Source organism: Microchirus variegatus (assembly GCF_963457635.1).
Source record: "Microchirus variegatus genome assembly, chromosome: 2".
In the NCBI taxonomy this organism is placed as follows: domain Eukaryota; kingdom Metazoa; phylum Chordata; class Actinopteri; order Pleuronectiformes; family Soleidae; genus Microchirus; species Microchirus variegatus.
Genome location: NC_139803.1, coordinates 23,920,120 through 23,939,909, shown reverse-complemented (window position 1 = coordinate 23,939,909; position 19,790 = coordinate 23,920,120). Strand labels below are relative to the sequence as shown.

Below are 19,790 nucleotides of genomic sequence, written 5' to 3'. Positions count from 1 at the left end.
TTTTAAACACACACACACAGGTCAGTACACTGAGTGAGGAATAAAGGGCAATCATGTGATGCGTGTGTGTTCCAGATATTATTCAATGTTATGGGGACCTAAATCTGTTCAGAGCCATATTATGGGGACTTGCCTTCTTTATGGGGACAAATAGCAAGTTCCTAAAATGTAAATGAGGACGTTTTAAGGAGAAGACAGTATGGTTAGTCTTAGGGTTAGAGTCTCCAGGTAATGAATGTTAGTCAATGTAACGTCACATTAAGTGGCCAGTGAGGTCAGCAAGTTTAAAATCATGCTATAGTAAATTGAGTTGCATGATGGGTGGCAGGTGCTGTGTGTGTCCATGGTCGGTGTCAAAGTGTGTGTGACAGGCTGCGACATTTGCACGTAAATGCCATATGAGGACAGTTGTTCACTGATAGAACGATGTAAAAAAAAAAATATATATATATATATAAATAATCATACCCCTTTTAAAAAGTATTAAATTACATTTTCTGGGGGGGCTTTCTGTGTTTTTCTATGTCTGTATGTGGTATCGAGTTTTTAAAGATCCAGCATAAATGTGACCTGAAATAGTGGAGAGGTGGCATCTTGGGAATCTATTATGCATGTGACAAAAAGGTCCAGGGTGTAAGAATTTGTGACATGTAATGGCGAGTGTGACAAATGCGTCAGTGCACTGGAAAGGATACACTATACACTATACAGTTGGAACATGGTGGCACAGTACAATGCAAAGGCTTATTGTTTTAAAGCTAAAAAAAAAAACCCAAAGCAATTGTCCCTTCATCTTAGACACTGGACCTTTAATATGAGTCAACACAACCTAATGAGTGAATTAGAATAGACTAGGTAAATCAGGATAATCTCATTAATCTATGACATGGCTCTAGATTATAATTACTAACTTATAAACTCTTGTGTATGAAGTGGATAGAATTCAAAACACACACACATGCGTCCTGTAAAATATGATCTTTAACATCGTATTACTCACTTACCGAATCTCCTGCACCATTATGATGAATGATGTCAGTGTTCTCTTCATACTCACTGTTGTGTCTGCGTGCAGGATCAGGTTGGACTCGCTGGCAACATGCACACATTCATTCAAAGGTCAAACAGCCACACTGACTCAAAGAGGCACTAATAATGTTCAGTGCCCAGTGTTTGCGTTTGATTCTGGGCGCCGGTTAAGGAAAACATGCAGCGGCATAGCACAAGTGGCATGACTGCAGTCATCTGAGTGAGGTCCTGCACAGAGTCCGTCTAATCCACAGGGTTATGGAAGTGCATCCCGCCTGATTCAAACTCAAACGTAATCTCCGAACAGTGTGAAGGAGAAGTGATGAGCAGAGCCACGCAGGAGGAAACAATCTGACCATGACCATCCTCAGGGGAGACGCTGACCCTGCTTTGTTCCGGGTCAACTGTGGAGGAAACGGAGGCAGAAGCAAAGTGTGGGTTGAACTTGTCACAAACATGCAAAAGTTGTGAGATGAGGAACAAATTCAAACACTTGATTTCCATACATTGGTGTGAAACTTGTTTATGGAATCATGTCATGATTAAACAACAATTATCCAAGTATCTGACTCTACAAAAGGTAGAAAACAAACAAACAGAAAACTATAACAATAACAATAGGAATATTTTATTCATGAATTAGTTTATTAAGAAAGTAATGTAAATGATTTGATGTGTTATATGTTCCTAAACAACCAGTAACCAATACAAATAGTTTAAAGGTGATGTCTCATTGATATACAACATGGAAAGTATTGTAATATTGTTACAGATACGCAGATTGGGGTGTTGGGATGTATTTCATCCCTATTTAATAAAAAAAATGTGACTTGTTTATCATCCTTTACTAATAATTCCGATAGTCTTAAAAGCAGCAGAGTGTGTTTTGCGTTGTTGTTCCTCCATGAGCAGTCTATGGGTGTTGCGTTTGAGTGCATCGGGAGAGCGGGCCGCTCCCTGATTGGACGCGAGGCGGAGTTAAATATCAGTCCCTCGTCATCTGCGTGGGAATCCCCGACAAAAACAACGTGCTCCACTTCGGCTCATAATATTTTGGCATTTTCGGTCAGCTTGTCGCGACCACTTTCACCTGTGACTCACCTTTCTTCGACAGCGGCGGCGCGTCGTTCTCAGGTAGCTGCGTGTTTCACGCACCTCTCATTCATTCACGCAAAACTAAATCCGCAGGTGAACGCTGCCGAGTAAGAAAGTTTGGCTGCAGTTAGCTAGCCGCAGTCGGTGCACTCCCAAAACGTAGAGCTAACGTTATTAGCCCCAGCTAACGCAAAACTCGGTAGCCAACACAGAAGCGACCGAGCAACAATAACATTACACTGCATAAACACTAGTCATTCCGCTGTCGACATACTTTCAAGACGTTGTATTCATTCGTCTTTTTAGTGGTGAAATGTTTGGACCGTAGGGCCTAGCGAAGCCTGGTTCATTCAGCTTTTTGGCCTTCTGCTCGACATAAAATGGATGGAGGCTAACATTAGCATGTGTAGTATATTTGGGCTCTACCGTCTTTGATTTGTTGTTTCCGTTCTTTCCATTTCTCACACATGTCATGTCTGTCTATTTGAGAAAAAGTGGTGGTTGTATTGGTTTAGTTGATTTTTCATCCCCAATTAGTAGAAGGCCGACTTAATGTTCGTTCAGGGAAACTTGAATTTCCGGTGTAGCAGCGTTATGGTATCTTCAGTGAAACTAAAATACTGACGTAGTTCTTTTTCGAACCTTATTGTTTTCAATTTAGTTCTCATTCGCGATGGAGATTTGTCCTTAATGCATGTCAATTTACAAACTAATTTTTGAATACTTACTTTCGATACATTTTGTAAAATAAAATAAAATAGGGACCTACATGTAAGATATGCCACACTATCACAAGCCAAATCCTGGCAAGAGAAAATTTGTGTATATCATAACGTCTCATCATTTTCAATATCACTTTGGAATAAGCTAGACATTTTGAATTTTTTTTCAGTAGTATTAATCACACCATTGTTTTAAGCATATTAGTTAAAAATAAGTATTAAATAATTAAAAGCCAGGGAATACAAACTTAGACATTACTTTATAAAATGTGTAAAATGTGTGTCATATGCTGCTGAATCTGATGGGAGTCGGTTATTTGGGAAGTGTGGTAGAGATTGAGTTTCATATGTGACGTTACAAGTACTTACTTCCTGTTTTCATCAGCCCTCCTGCTCCTCGGCTCTTCCCTCATTTTCTCTGCTGGGCAAAGGCGAGAAATAAATGATGGAAGGGCAAGGTCTTGACAGTCTGACCCTGAGCCAGGACCTGCCCCTGAGCCAGGACGACTCCTTCAGGGAGCTGTGGGGGAGAGTGTAAGTTTATATGATAATGGATAACCTCTATACAAATGTCACTGTCTCCCAGAAACAGGTTTAACTTTGTGCTTGTTTTTGCAGAGTGACTGCCTCCATCTCTGGCATCCCACCAACAACTGACGTGTCGCATGAGGCATGGAGGGAAGAGGGAAATATGGAAATGTTGGTAAGCTGCTCTACCTCTATAATAACTGGAATAGATTTCTTGCATTTTAATTTCCCTCAATATTCATTGGGTCTTAAGCTGAATTTGTTAAGGAGGCAAACCTGACGCTTTTGTTCTTTAGCATCTCATCAATGAACACGTGCTGACTGAGCAGTTTGATGAGAAACTCTTTGAACTTCCACCACCGGAGATTTTGCTTAAGGATTGCGTTACTCCCCCATCCTCCACTGTTCCAGTCACTACCGACTACCCTGGGGAATATGGCTTCCAACTTCGCTTTCAGAAGTCTGGCACAGCCAAATCAGTCACCTCCACGGTAAGAAATTCCAGGCTGAGAAAGGCTTATATTTTATACCGAACAGTGCTGCACATTATAGCAATATGGGTTTTTACCATAATCCTTGTCTTTTTTCAGTAATGATCAATATGAGACACATTTTAATGTCGGAAATTGTGTATGACTTAAAAAACTCGATCCCAGATTTTCATTTCACCATTGCCCATAGCAGGTTATCGTGCAACCAAACTTGGTATACAGTGTAAGTCTGAGCTCCATTCCTGAGACAAAGACTTTCATGGGCTGCCCAGAGCTGTGGCGCTACTCACTGACAGATTTTATATTCCGATCTCTGTGAATGGAAAAGATGTAGCTCACACAAAAAAATAAGTTTTAATAAATGGTAAAATCAAGTATCTTACCTTAGCTCCGTGTTGAAACTCCATTCTTTTCTTCTCACGATGGCGTTCATGTGGAATCTCATTGTGACTATTAGCTAAATTTTAAAGGTCTTGACTAATTCACAGTGCTTTAACAGCCAATGGCATTGATATCTGTGTGTGACTCATGCAGCAGTGCACTGCGGTTGGTCAGATTGGCTAAGTTAGGGTGGTCTGCACTGAAACTCCCGCCCCTAACTTGTCTTCTGGTCTGTGGGAGAGCTGCTGCCTGCTTGTAAAGTACCACTCTGACATGACGGGACATGTTCCTCCGCTGCCCTGATCCAGCTCTGAAATGGTTAAAACGGGCGATAGCGAGATAAACAATAGTTTTTAATTGTAAGGAACTCGTGTTATGGCTCTGGAGAACCTTACTTTTGCCTTGTTACTTTAGAAAGAGTAGCTTTTAGTACTTTTATCAAGGGTAGCGTTTGAGTGTTTTGGTCTTAAAGAACAGTTCTGGTAAAGATTTTGGACTGAGTTTCACGTTATGCGTGTGTAGACATTAAGTTAAATGTATGGCTTTCTCCTTGTGATTCTCTCAGTTTTCGGAGCTCCTCAACAAGCTCTATTGCCAGCTGGCAAAAACAACCCCCGTTGAGGTGCTGGTGGCCAAAGAGCCACCCCAGGGCGCTGTGCTGAGAGCCACCGCGGTGTACAAAAAGACGGAGCATGTTGCCGATGTGGTGCGCAGATGTCCTCATCACCAGAATGAAGACCGTAAGGACAATGTTGCATTAAAAATGTTCCTTTTTTATTGGGGGATGGGAAGTTCACAAGTTTTTAGAGTCTATTGTCGAGGTCCACGTTGGGATTTTTTTTTTTTGCAGCAACAGCAGCAATGCGGGGGTGTAAACTATTCTACACTGTACTACTTAATTTAAGGCTCAAAAATATGGCTGTAATGTCCATTATTGACCATCAGAGCAGCGATAATAAAAATGAGTGAAAAAAAAAAAGCGGACTCAGCTGGAACGCGTGTTGCCACTCAGCAGACCGCTCAGGTTTTTGAACCTGCACTCGTTAGGTGTCCACCAGAGTGAAGTACAGTGATCCTGACTGGGTGAGATGCCGTCTTCATTTAGCGCTCGCGTTATGTCCCCCACTCCTGTCCTAAACTTAAGCGCAACCTCGTTCGCACTGCACACACACACACACAAACGCTTGGACGCGCACAGCCACTGGAGAGAACGAGCCGGTGACGCGTGCATGTGAGAGCGCAGAGAGTCTGGACAGCAGGATCACCTTTTCTTGCACAGCTTCTTTAAAACTCCATGGTCGTGAACTTTACGTGTTTATGACACTTCGACTTTTTTTACTATACATTTTTTTGTCGAGGTGCGCACATGTCGGTTGTCGATAGATTTGGCGACAAAAAAGTCCCATCCCTACTTTTTATGTGAAATCTGTTTTTAGCTTATTAGTTCTGTAGTGATTAAATAATTTTTTCCAATGTTTTTCATATCAGCTGCGGACCATCGGAGCCACCTCATTAGAGTGGAGGGGAGCCAGCTGGCTCAGTATTTTGAGGATCGGCACACAAAGAGGCAGAGCGTCACTGTGCCTTATGAGCCCCCACAGGTAAAGCTTCCAAACTTAAACTCTTGAAATATTGTCTGTAATTTTGTTACCATAAAGCATTTGAACAAAATGGTCTCACTTTGAAATGCTCCTATGGTCATAGTGTCTTTATCAGATGGTGTAGTGTTTTTTTGATAATAAGCAGTCGGTTTAACCCATTTTACTTTTCTTGCTCCAGCTTGGCTCAGAGATGACGACGATCCTCCTCAGCTTCATGTGTAACAGCTCCTGCATGGGAGGGATGAACCGGAGGCCGATCCTCACCATCCTCACCCTTGAGACCCCAGAGTAAAACTTTATTCTGCTTCATATTTTAGATAGTTAACTGTATATCAAGACAAATTGTATTTTGGATGTTTACAAAGTGTTGAATAAGATGTATTTTATATAGTTTGAAAAGTTGGTATTTAGTGTCGTTTGTGCAGCCAAAATTACCCCTTTAGTTCTTAGAACTGTACTCTTTTTCTTCCCAGGGGTTTGGTGTTGGGTCGGAGATGCTTTGAGGTTCGAGTCTGTGCTTGTCCTGGAAGAGACCGGAAAACCGAAGAGGAGAATAGCACCAAGACTCAAAGTGGCACCAAGCAAACCAAGAAACGAAGTATGTTTGTGTTGAAATATGCTAGATTTCATACTATCCCATCTATTCTGCTCTTTAATCTCCTTAATTTGATTTTTCCTTTTTAAGAGAGCACTCAAGCACCTCCTGAGATGTTGAAGAAGAGCAAGTCTGCCTCCAGCGCAGAGGAGGATGAGAAGGAGGTGTTCGTTCTCCATGTGAGTTAAGATGCCTAGTGGTCCACAGCTGGATTTCTGTAGTACGTTTTCCTTACACTAAATCATTTTCTGGTGATTTCTCCTGCAGGTTAAGGGCCGTGAAAGATATGAGACGCTGAAGAAAATCAATGATGGTTTAGAGCTGCTGGATAAAGAGAGGTAAGAAATGCAACGAAACCACAGTGAACAATACAGGTTTAAGTCTCCAGGTACTTCAAGATGTGGTTATGATCCAGAGCTGTGATACCATTTAAAAATATATACATTTCCCCGAAGACAGTTTGGTTTATTTAATGATCTGTGCAAGGTCTATGTTTTATAAATACTTGATTAAACTAAGTGTTTGATATAATCTAATCCGTCATAAATGCTTTATGCAGGATTCTCTAACTTTGGTGTAGATGTATAGTTTACCACTTGGCAGTTTGAGTATATTCAAAATTACTTCATATGTGTCATTCATCCTGTTCCACCCCCCCCCCCCCCCTCTCTCGGCAGCAAAGTGAAAAATAAAAAACCAGAGGTGGCTGTGCCCTCTTCTGGCAAGCGGCTGATGCAAAGAGGAGAGCGCAGTGACAGCGACTGAAGAGCACCGATCATGAATGTCATTCATGTCTGCATTTTCGATTATTATGTTGATCTAAATACATAAAAACCAAAGCGCATTTGTCTTGGATTGTCTGAACAATAATTATGATCTGAATTTGGTCAAAAAACATGTATGATTACAGAGGATCACAATTTAACAAAGTCACTGCCGTTCATTTTTAACTGTATTCCATTATAGCTATTTTGTTTTCCTTTGTCTTTTGCATGCTCTCCCTGTGTGTGTGTGTGGGGGGGGGGGTTCTCCACTTTAACTCCCACAGTCCAAAAACAGATTTGACACCATCTTTGCCTGTGAGAGTGAACCGTTGTTTGTCTATGTGGCTATGTGATGGACAGGCGGCCTATGTCAGCTGGGATTGGCACCAGCGACCCTCATGTGGAGGTTAAAGTGGTAGAAAATGAATGAATGATGTTTCCCTTGGTGACACACATTTTTACACGGTGTTGCGGGGCTGGCTGGCTCGCCCTCAAACAATCTTCGAGTATTAGTGAGTTTTTATATGCAAACAACAAGGCAAAAGTAGAGGGAGAGGAGAAATTCTAATACTTCCATAGGAAATAAACATTCACAGGACCTTTTTTTATTTTACAGGATGATGTTTTTTTGTTTTAATATCATTTAATCAGCACTTCAGCGACCAATCACTGTCTGTAGTTAAAACTACTTTTTAATTACCACTGCCATTCAAGTATACCAACGGCATTCCTTAGTTTAATATCGGTATTTTTGATTATGTTGGGATCTTCGTTTTTTTTATAAAAGAGGTTTATGTTTTTACTATATATTTTTCATTGTTATTTTTTTCATGTTTTTGTATTAATTAGCATTGTTAGTCATGCTAAAATAAATGCTTAATCTCACCATGTGTCTGTGTTCTATTGCACAAATCTGTTATACATAATGTGCCGTTGCTCTTCACACCACCTTTTCGTTTAGTACTTTGCATTTGTGGAATTTCAATGCAAAACCTGCATTCAGAGCGTGACCCCGTCCTCTGTGGAACAGAGTTGTGTGTTGTTCCTTAAATATGATGTTGCCGGACTGTGTATAAATGTGTTAAGGTGTCATACTGAGAGTTTATTTCCTTTCCTGGTCAGAGAGCTGGGTGGTTCATCTGTAGCCTGGGTGAGTGATGACACAACTGCTGTATCTCTGACATAAAAGTATAACTTTTAAGTTTTAAAAGTTTACTTTTTGTGTAAAGGTAACTGTTCTCTGATGAAATTATTCCAAAGGATTCTCTGCGAGTCATGAGACCATTCACTCAACAGGTTAAAGTCTGTATTTTGATATTATGGGGTGAGTCTTGATTATTATTATTATTATTTTTTTTATTCCACCAATTATAAAGATGCAGTATTTAAATTTTTCAATTAACTGAGTCCAAGATGATTTCTTCATATCTTGTTTTCTTATAGGATATATAATCTATAGCCACAATATAAACAGTTTGATTTAAGAAGCTGGTAGTAATTGTCAGTATTTTTATTTTATTTTCTCTCATTCATTGCATATTATGTCCAACCATTAATTATTGAACCACAAGTTTAAAATGTTCAGTATGGCTTTTACTATTGGGTTTATATTAAAAATGTTCTTGCTTCGCCTTTGTGTTAGAAATGTGTTCATATATTACAGAATAAAACACCATGTCTTGTTGATGATGGCAGTTTAAAGTGTGGCATGTGTGTTATTGACCTTGTCTCCTCTGTCTGTGCAGCACTGATGTTGATGCCTGCTACAGCAGACCGAGAATACTTCACCCAGACCCATCGTCTCACATGGAACGAGGCAAGGAACCATTGCCAGGTACATTAAAAGTCTTGAGTGTTTGAAAAAAAAAATATTGGGAAGGGTGTGACCTAAATGACCAAAGTGCACCTGTGTGGAGCTGCACAACTAAAGAGAACAGAGCTAGATGATGAGGTTATTCTATATAATAGAATATTTGTCCTCAGTGCAGTTTTGTATTTTAACTAGCACCATGTAGCAGAAGTATTGAATTTTATTAACAGGGTTAGACTGCCCAACCCTAACCCGGACACCAAACACAGAACAGGTTAAGTTAAATGCTGGAAACAGTAAAAACAGTTAAAAAAAATAAAAATCCCAGATATCAAGCTATTTCAAGGGATAAGTTGATTTTTTTTTTTTGACCTACTCGTCAAGGAAATGTAAAGGAAAGTTATCATTCATCCATCCTTTATCTACTGCTTGTCCTTTGGGGTGCAAATTATTTATTTAGACTGTAATTGTCTGCCTGTGTGGCAAAAATGACTTACTGAGTTACTTTTTGTATCACATTAGGTCTGTTTCAAAGAGCTGGTGACTCTGACCCCTGACAACATCCAGATCATTACCAAGAAACTCACCTCTGATGTATGGATTGGACTCCGGAAGAACTTCTATCCCATCAGTAACTCCACTAATAACTCCACCGGTGACTACAATGGTAACTACACCAGTAACTCCACCGGTAACTCCAGTATGCCCTGGAGACGATGGAGCAACGGGGACCTCCTCACCTTCCAGAACTGGTACCCTGGTCAACCTGTGTTGAAATCCTCCCTCACAAAACCGAGGTCCTGCAGCTGCTCCTGCACCTGCCCAGCATCGATGAACGCAAGGCCAACAAGCTTCTTCACCAGACACACAGAATTTACCACCCAAACTAGCTTCACCAGTGTCCCTGACCTTAATATGACTAACATGACTAGCTTCACCAGTGTCCCTGACTACAATATGACTAACATGAATAGCTTCACCAGTGTCCCTGACCTCAATATGACTAACATGAATAGCTTCACCGGTGTCCCTGACTACAATATGACTAACATAACCAGCTTCACCAGTGTCCCTGACTACAATATGACTAACATGAATAGCTTCACCAGTGTCCCTGACTACAATATGACTAACATGAATAGCTTCACCGGTGTCGCTGACTACAATATGACTAACATAACCAGCTTCACCAGTGTCCCTGACTACAATATGACTAACATGACTAGCTTCACTAGTGTCCCTGACTACAATATGACTAACATGACTAGCTTCACGAGTGTCCCTGACTACAATATGACTAACATGACTAGCTTCACTAGTGTCCCTGACTACAATATGACTAACATGACTAGCTTCACTAGTGTCCCTGACTACAATATGACTAACATAACCAGCTTCACCAGTGTCCCTGACTACAATATGACTAACATAACCAGCTTCACCAGTGTCCCTGACTACAATATGACTAACATAACCAGCTTCACCGGTGTCCCTGACTACAATATGACTAACATAACCAGCTTCACCAGTGTCCCTGACTACAATATGACTAACATGACTAGCTTCACTAGTGTCCCTGACTACAATATGACTAACATGACTAGCTTCACCAGTGTCACTGACCAAAATGACTTCACAACTATGGCCCCACCGCTGTCAGTTGAAGGAGGATGTATGTGCTCGTCAACGCTGCTGCACACTGACCCAGAGCCTGATGACAATTATATGGAAGACTCCTGTGTTGCCATGCTAAGCTTTGGGGCTTGGGTTGAAAAAAGCTGCTCAGAGCCTCTGCCTTTTATTTGTTATGAAGGTAAGGACTCATTTCAAGCCGTCTTCTTGTCATATGTGTGGCACACAACATGGTTTTACAATACACTTTGACATGTTTCATGGGGTCAGTGCGACAGTGAGCTAGCATGAAATGCTAAATGCAAAATGGCTGTTGTGAATGAATGAATTCATATACCCAGTTTAGCTGCTCTTCACAACATTTACTATACCAGAAAGCCAAAACTGGTTGAATTTTCTCCTGTCCCACCACTTATGAAAAAAATCTTGAATTTTAAACAGTAATTACCCCTCATACTGAGATCTTACTTAGTATGTATTAGTACCTATTTTAAAATCAAATTCATATTGAAGATTTGGCGATAACACTTCCATTTTTAGGATAAATGACATTTAAATGAGACTAAGTATTTCATTTACATGGACTGTTGCATGTGACCTCACTTCACACCAACGAGAAAGAATCCATTCATTCTCCATGTGTCAAAGGTTGCGAATCCACATGCTAATAGCACATTTAAAACCCAAATCCATAGACACACGCTACCAAATATTCAGCCAAAAACTACTTAATTTATAATGTCTACATCTAGGATGAAGCATATAGCTAATGTATGCATTCTGACACTAATTATCTACTCATTAAAACCAGAAGAAGATGCAAATTCAGCTCAGCATTGCATCTGTTGCTTGTTTCATTTATTGTAAAGTCTTTGAGCACTGCCCAGGGAATAACTATTAATTATTTTTATGCATGATAAAAATTTTGCATCATATTCACCGTTTTGTTTTTTTGTACTCCCAATTCACAATAATCGTCTCATTTTAAATCCCAGATCGCTTCTTCGGCCACGTCAACGTGACCAACGTGACGTCCGCCGGTGCCTCGCTCTCGTGGCTTCCGGCACCCAACGGCGTCAGCCATTACCGCGTCGAGGTCACGGGTGACAAACAAATGACGGAAACCCCGACTAATTTGACCACCGACATTTTCAACCTGACAGCGGGCACACTCTACTCTGTCCAGGTGATCCCTGTAAAATGTGAGCGAGACCTCAACCCACAGGAGGTCTCTTTCTACACCAGTGAGTTACAGACGTCTGTCTGCTGTGTATGAAATGAATCATTGATGACTATACTGAGAAACACAGAAAGTTGTGTGGAGCTGATTAACTTAATCAGCACTGTGTGAACTCATTTGGACATTTGCTTATATTTATGTGTCCTACTGCAGCTTTAAAGGTGCATTATGTAATAAATCTAAAGCAACTGGCCATAAAATCCTCCTAATATGTCACAGAGACTCAGGAATAATGTTCATATAACAAACTGAACTCACCAACAACAACAGTACAGCCAAAATATTCACATTAAAAAAAACTATTTTGCAGACTGCAAATCATGTTTATGTTTTAAAATCATGTTTTGGCATGTGGCGCCACCTACCGCCGTCTACCAATCATTGCAGTCAGTAGAGTCTCAGCTGCTGAGCAACCACGGGTTGCCAGTTACGTCTGAGATACAATTGCGGAGAAAACAAAACCTAAAAAGATCTTGGTGTTTTGAATTTGAGTGTAGTGACCGTATGTGGCCACATTCTTACATATGGTGCCTTTAAGTTGAAGTACACTAGCCAAATAAAGTGGTCGATTTTTGTGTTGATATTTAGTCATTTGTATTGTCTCTTTTTTTGTCAGTACCTAACAAAGTAAGAAACCTCACAATAACCAGTGTGACGGAAACATCCGTGGTTCTGATGTGGAACAGACCGGCGGGGAACTTGGATTTCTATCTTATTGTGGTCGACGATGATGAGAATAATCACAGGAATAACGAAGAGGGCACAGAAGTTGACGGTTTGATGCCTGGGAGCCTTCACACGTTCACTGTCCTCACAGGAGTCGGGGACAACATCACACTGAGCGAAGGATCGAGCATCTCGACATATACAAGTGAGATTATATCACAAAAACACTAGTCTTGGTACATATTAGCTAAATATTTAGTTTCACCCAAAAGATTTAGATTTAACATTTATATTTATTTTTAACATTTATATTTATGTTTAGCATTTATATTTATTTTTAGATTTAGATTCAACATTTAGATTTAGCATTTAGATTTAGCATTTACATTTAACATTTATATTTAACATTTAGATTTAGATTTAACATTTAGGTGTAACATTTAATCTTTAGCTTTGACTATTTAATACATTTCTAAGTTAACTAATATTGTTGTAAATGTGCTAAAAAGTGACTTTCAAAAATTCACACCACTTTTTCAAACATTGTTTGAAGCTAATTGTGACAAAATGTTGCAGTTATTCTCAAGTTGAGCCGCTTTACAAACGGCACTCCATAAATAACATGGGTGCTACACACAATGCTCCTTTTCTTTCCCTTTATATTTGTTTATTAAAATCATGTCAAATTCAAATCAGTGATGCCACATCCAGCCTGAACAGAAACACCTGTGAGCCTTGTGTATTTTGTTATCAGTGTTTATCTGTTGTTTTCCCCCCTTTTCCAGAACCTGGTAAAGTAGCCAACCTGAGTGTGTCTGAGAACACCAACATCTCCCTGCTGCTCAGCTGGAGGCCACCAGAGGGACACGCTGCAGCTTACTGGGTGCAGGCGGTGGATGACAGAGATGTGTATGTATTTGGTGATAATTACATATCTCGATTGTATAATTAATGGGTGGCCATAATCTTGTACTTATACACACATATACATAATAGAGCAAGGAGGAGTCAGACTGTTTCAATCGCATTATTTGCACATTTTTTGCACAACAATTTAAAAGCTGCAATGATGGGGCATCTGGTGATGGGGCATCTGGTGTGCATCATATTGATGATTTACCTTGAGCAACTGGTCATAAAGGAACCTTCTACTGTCTCCCCACTGTCTCACTATGTTTCCTGTCTCTATTAAAAATAAAGGCAAAGTGCCACATAAGAATAATATATATATATATGTATATGTATATGTATATATATATAAAATTAGGCCACGAGCCAAGAATGGCAGTGGCCGAAACGGCTCCTGGCACAAATTTGTGAGAGGAACCTATTGTTATCTTTCAGATTATTATGATATCCGTGGCTTTTTTTTTTTGAGGGGTTAACGCTCAGAAAAACTCTTGAAACTTTGCACGGAGGTGAGGTCTGGTGAAAGTGCGATATTGGCATAGTTCCCGGACCCATGCGCTGATCAATGGCTCTATAGCGCCCCCTAAGGTGAAAACGGAGGGAATATTGGGTTCCACTGAATTTCCCGAAACTCGGTGGACACGTCAAAGGTGGAAAGTTGACGAAAGTTTTTGTGTATTCGAAAGTGAGTGGGGATGCGAGGGCCCTATCATGACTGCGCGCAGTCTGAGTTATACATTATATTATATATATATATATATTTTTGATATTCTGTTTAAATTCCATTATTTTTTACGGTCCACATGAAATGAGTATGTGGCCTATCTTTCTCCGAGTCAGTAAATGTCGCAGTAAAATTCACAACCTCCCAGCCCCAAGGATGTATTTCATAAATACAAATAAATAGCTAACATAAACTGCTAGACACAGAACACGAGTGCTTTTCTAGATTCGGTCTATATCTGGTCATCTGACAACTCAAGTCTTTATCAGAGAACCTTCTGAACACAGGTAGGATATTACAGATTTTTTGGTAAACTTTCATTATCGTCATTATTGTTGTTTCTCTTCCTAACAGCGAATGGTTTGATGACGTAATAAACCACAACTCGACTCAAACTCGGCAGCAAGTGAAAGTACCAGGTCTGCCGATGGGCACCAGGATCATGCTCAGTGTGACGGCGCTGGTCAATGGGACTGTGAAGGGAGACAAAGTGACCGTGGTCAACTACACCGGTAACTTTCTACAAATGATTCTGCAGCTAACAGGGAGGGATGTCCAGTCTTGTTATGGTCCAGTGTCTGTCTATACTGTGTCTCAGGACGTGGTCTTCATGGAGACCAACACCTGTGTGTGACAGAACCTCATCTATAAATGTCCTTTGCTGAAATGTCACTAATCTGACTTTATGCCTCCATCCCAGCTCCTGGACCGATTTCAAACCTGAGCTTACAAACAACACATAACTCCCTCTCTGCCACCTGGACCCCCGCTGCTAGAAATTGCTCATCCTTTGCCGTCGTTCTCCAGCTGGATGGTGAAAATGTTGAAACAATCCAGGGACTGACCAACCGAACAAGGACGTTTTCCTCTCTCAAGACGGCAGCCAATTACACAGTGATGGTCTCCTGTGTTAGTGGACATCTCCACAGCTCGCAAGTAAAACGCTCCAAATTCACCCGTGAGTCACTGGTGTCGAGTTTTTCCTCTTTCCCCCTTTTTAAAGGTCCAGTGTGTAACATTAACTCTCATAAGTTTGTTAATAAGTATGTATAATCAAGAGGAGGTTGTATGGAAAATGCAGAGTACATACAGATATATGGACAAAGTATTTGGCCTCACCTGTTAAGTACTAAATTCAGGTGTTTTAGTCGGGCTTTGGGCTCGGCCCCTTATATTTAATAGAGGAAAAGTCCCAGACGGATTTGGATGAAGTTTTCAGGAAATGTCCGCAATGGGACCAGGAACAAGTGTGTAAATTTTGCCCGTCATCCGTAGACGCTGCTTGTCACCAGGGTGTATTTTGTAGGCAATGAGCGGCCTGGGCCGAGGTCTGCGCCTACCGAGTGCTTTTCTAGCTATAGTTTTGAAACTTTCATTAGTTTTTATTTTGAGGAATTGACTAGTTTCAGTTTAGTTTTCATTTTGTCTTTGTCTTAGTTTTTAAGGTATTAAGAGAAAGCCTTGACTTGTAGACACTGTGACACCAAATATGGATTATCAAATCCTTTAATTTCATTCTTTAACTTTTAACACCTGCAGGTGAATCAAAAGTAAAACTTCAAATGGTTCTTCTAGAAGAAGTTGTGGAAAAAATGAAGACGAAGCTAAATTTATCTACAATTCAGTTTAGTTTTAGTTAGTTTTGCTTTGTTAATTGTTGTTTTTATTTTTATTTCAGTGAAAACTATTTTAACTGCTAGTTTTAGTTTTTGACGTTAACTATAATAACCCTGGGAAGAACTTGAGCCCTGACCCCAACTCTGTTAACCATCTTTGGGATGAACTGGAGCAGAGATTGTGAGCCAGGCCTTGTCGTCTAACATCAGTGCCTGACTTTATAAATGCCAAGAATGATGCAAAAGGGCCACCAACTCCATATTAAAGTCCTGTATATGTATTTCAATACATCAATACAGCCTCTGTACGTGTAATGATCAGACGTTTGAATACTTTTGTCCATATATGATGCAAAATAGTGTTTTAAATTCAACAACTGTATAGATAGTAACTTCATTCTCTCTTTGTTCAGTGCCGGATCCACCGACTGACGCCAAAGCTGTTTCCACCAACAAATCCCACATCACTTTCCAGTGGACGGCGCCTGAGAATGCAGTTAGACCCCTGTACGCTGTTCGCCTCAACTCCAGCTTCTGGGGCCACAGCCAGTCCGTGTCGGAGATTAACAGAACCACGTACACGTTTGGCGACTTGAAATCAGGGAGCAATTACACATTTGAAGTGCGAACAGTGACTGATGAAGCTCAAAGTCCTCCGTCGACCACGTCACATTTTACAGGTGAGGGTTTTCCTAGTCATTTAGCACACTTTACATGATAATTTCACCTTCCTATAAGCTTCGTGTATGATTTTATTACTTTTTTATTTTTTGTTTCTCTTCTATCAGCTGAAACTGCCTTTTTATTGAAAATACCATCAACATAAATGCTGTCACTTCTGTAAAAGAAATTCTGTTTAAAGCAGTTGGGCTAAAAATGCAAAATAAACAAGAGGAAGTTCTTTCGAAATGCACACTATACTGATAAAACATGGTGACTGTGCAGACATTAGAACAGTAGGCCTTTATTTCACGTGCCACATGCAAATACTGAAGCACGAATGAGAGAAAAACTTCCTCTTCACACTTGTTTCTCAGAATCAGAGGAAATGGAAATAGGCCTGTCGATGATGTGCTCGTCCCCCGAATATCTCCTCTGCGCGAGCGCCGCCTCAGAGGAAAGTGTGATCCTCCAGGTATGTCACTCACTACCAGATGTAGGTGCAGAGTTTGTTTGTTTGTTTTGCTTCTTTCTTTTTTTTTTTCTTCATAATTTGTTTCAAAAATGTGTTGTGTTGCAGCTGCAAGCACATTTCAGCCAGTCTTTGGGGAATGCTATTTCCTGGAATCTGAAGAAGCAGGAGCGTGGAAACACGGGGGAATAATCTTTAGTGTACATATTATGTTAAGCATGTTTTACATTTTTCATTTCTGTTATATTGTTGTGTGTTACGAGACGAAATTAAAGATGGTGGTGAAGAAGGTTTGCCTTATTTCAAAAATTGCTTTATAACAGTAAAACCTTATCTAATCAATTCCTTCAAATTAGGATTTTAAATGAATATCAAACACAACAGAACAACAGAAGTTAAAGGTGCCATATGTAAGAATGTGGCCAAAAACGGTTTCTACATTCAAATTCAAAATACCGAGGTCTTTTAGGTTTTATTTTCTGAAGTAACTGGCAACCCGTGGTTGCTCTGCAGCTGAGACTCTACTGACTGCAATGAGTGGTAGATGGCGGTAGGTGGCGCCACATGCCAAAACATGATTTCAAAACATAAACATGATTTGCAGTCTGCAAAAGATTTTTTTTAATGCAAATATTTTGTCTGTACTGTTGTTGTTGGTGAGTTCAGTTTGTTATATGAACATTATTCCTGAGTCTCTGTGACATATTAGGAGGATTTTATGGCCAGTTGCTTTAGATTTATTACATAATGCACCTTTTAGGGATTGTAGGGAAATTTGACCACATGAGAATTAATATGCCTTTTTTTATTTTTATTTTTATTTTTTTTAACAAACAAAAAAACTTGATTTTACACAAATAGGAGGTTTCTAGTTTCTGTGGAAGTAGTGATTATTTTTGTACAAAAACAAAAGATGAATAAATACATTTTTGCACACTTAGAAAAGACCATCAGTAGGTAAAACACTGGAGGAGCAGTGAGAGTGTTCTTATTGACATAAGAACAAAAACACGACTGTGAAAAAGCTGCGTTCACACATATATAACACCTTCAGCCTCTGTACATATATATGGTGCACATGAACACATGAACTGCACACCCAGCCAGCTTCCTTTACTCCGTGTTTTTTTAAGGGCTTTAAAACTTGCATTTTGAACCGTTGGACCGTGTAGGACAGAATGGTTGTAATTTGAGGAACAGGTGGAGTGGTTTCCATTTTAGTGCAGCTAAAATGTGTGCAAAATGACACGTAGAGAAGACCGAAGACCAGCATGGATCCATCGCAGAGACTCACGGGGGTCGAAAAAGAGAGAGAAACACCTGCAGGTGAGTTCCTGACAATAGTCCGATATTTCCTGATATTACACTTCGACTGTAGGCTGAGGAATAACATGCAAATATTCACTTTCCCTGTCATAAAAGTCAAAAGATTAGCAGTCAAATCCTCTATATGAAGTATAAAATCTGTATATCGTCTACTTTTATTACTGATAAGTATAACAATGTAATGGGGCCTCTATTTTGCTATCAGTGATGGTCCAGAAATAAAACATTTTAATCTAATCACAGGCACAGGATCCTGTCAGATCTGTCACAGCAGAGCCCGAGTGGCTGTTGCCATGGTAACTGTTATCAGCGCGGGACTCCTTTTGGCCTTGGTGTCGTTCGGTAAGTGTAATGATTGCACACTTATGTAATATACCGTATGTGCAGTACACTAATGCATAAAAATGTATAATTATTGATTAACTCTTTTTTTTTAGACCTGTTTTATTTCAGCCCTCACAACTGTTTTATTTTATTTTTCCACCCTCTAGTGGATGTTTTTATATCACCACTCTATGTCAATGTCATCGTCTGTGACTGCACATTTGTACAGATTTGATCTATATTGTGAAAACGTAAATGTTGATCCTAAAAAGAAAGTAATAGTTCGATCCAATACGGTTATATAACATGTTGTGTATACTTGACCTCCAACCTCAGTTGACCTCAAACTCAGAATCAGGTTTATGGCCACGTCAAGGTTTCACAATACAAGGAATGTGTTTTGAATGTTGTTTGGATGTGAACATGTTTCAATGTGTGAAAACTAATTCTTCAGCGATGTGGACGGCAGTGCAGGGGCTTTGTCAAACACCTTCTAGCACCTCGGAGACAAAAAGTGTCAGAGCGTCTGCAGCAATGTCCGAAAGAATGCCGTGATCTGGACTTGATGCTTCACACCGTCACTCAGGGTGAGTCACAATTTCCTCTTTTTCCCTCATGTTATAAACTTAAAAGTTAAGTTAAGTTGTGTATCTTTCCCAGTGTGACTCTGTTGAACTCCAGGTGCAGCTTGTGTCCAGGCGGCTGGCTTTGGTGGAGAGCTCACTGCTACTTCTTCTCAGTGGGACTTCAGGAAAACCGCGAGTGGAACGGGAGCGCAGAGTTCTGCAGCCATCACAACAGCAGCCTGGCTGTGATCGAAGACTCTTCGGAGATGGTAAAGGATGTTCTTGTCACCACTGGAGTGGAATACAATCAGTTAATGTGTTGAATATGTGACATATTGTGCAGTTTCTCTTGGAAAGTTTAAGAGCCATCAACTATAGGTGAACTGAAGTCCTCTAAAGAACACGTGCACACTATGAAATGAATGATGATGAATTAAATTGACAAAGGTTTGAATACAACTGAGATTTGTTTCAATGAAAAAAGTCGCACACTGCAGCTTTAATTAATCAAGAAAAGTCTTCTCGATGCCGTTGCTTTCATCCATAGGACTTCATCCAAGGTGTGATCGAGAAGTGTCCACACTCGCTGTACCTGTGGGTGGGACTGACGGACTCCAGGCAGGAGGGTCAGTGGCTGTG

At 40.2% G+C, this 19,790-nt stretch overlaps 1 protein-coding gene across 1 annotated transcript; it reads left to right on the top strand.

The window, feature by feature from the left end:
• Nucleotides 1-3,258: 3,258 nt before the first annotated feature.
• Nucleotides 3,259-7,965, top strand: tp53 (tumor protein p53). The gene is made up of 10 exons (XM_083910309.1): nt 3,259-3,380; nt 3,465-3,549; nt 3,671-3,865; nt 4,812-4,986; nt 5,735-5,847; nt 6,026-6,135; nt 6,321-6,445; nt 6,533-6,621; nt 6,710-6,780; nt 7,120-7,965. The coding sequence occupies exons 1-10, from the start codon at nt 3,289-3,291 to the stop codon at nt 7,205-7,207; spliced, it is 1,143 nt and encodes a 380-aa protein (XP_083766435.1). The 5' UTR covers nt 3,259-3,288; the 3' UTR covers nt 7,208-7,965.
• Nucleotides 7,966-19,790: the final 11,825 nt, after the last annotated feature.

What these genes read in the sequence shown, in the direction of transcription:
- tp53 (XM_083910309.1), top strand. Translation starts at nt 3,289, where the DNA reads ATGATGGAAGGGCAAGGTCTTGACAGTCTGACCCTGAGCCAGGACCTG. An exon ending in AGGGAGCTGTGGGGGAGAGT is followed by an intron (nt 3,381 to 3,464) that starts GTAAGTTTATAT and finishes TTGTTTTTGCAG; the next exon opens with AGTGACTGCCTCCATCTCTG. An exon ending in GAGCTGCTGGATAAAGAGAG is followed by an intron (nt 6,781 to 7,119) that starts GTAAGAAATGCA and finishes CTCTCTCGGCAG; the next exon opens with CAAAGTGAAAAATAAAAAAC.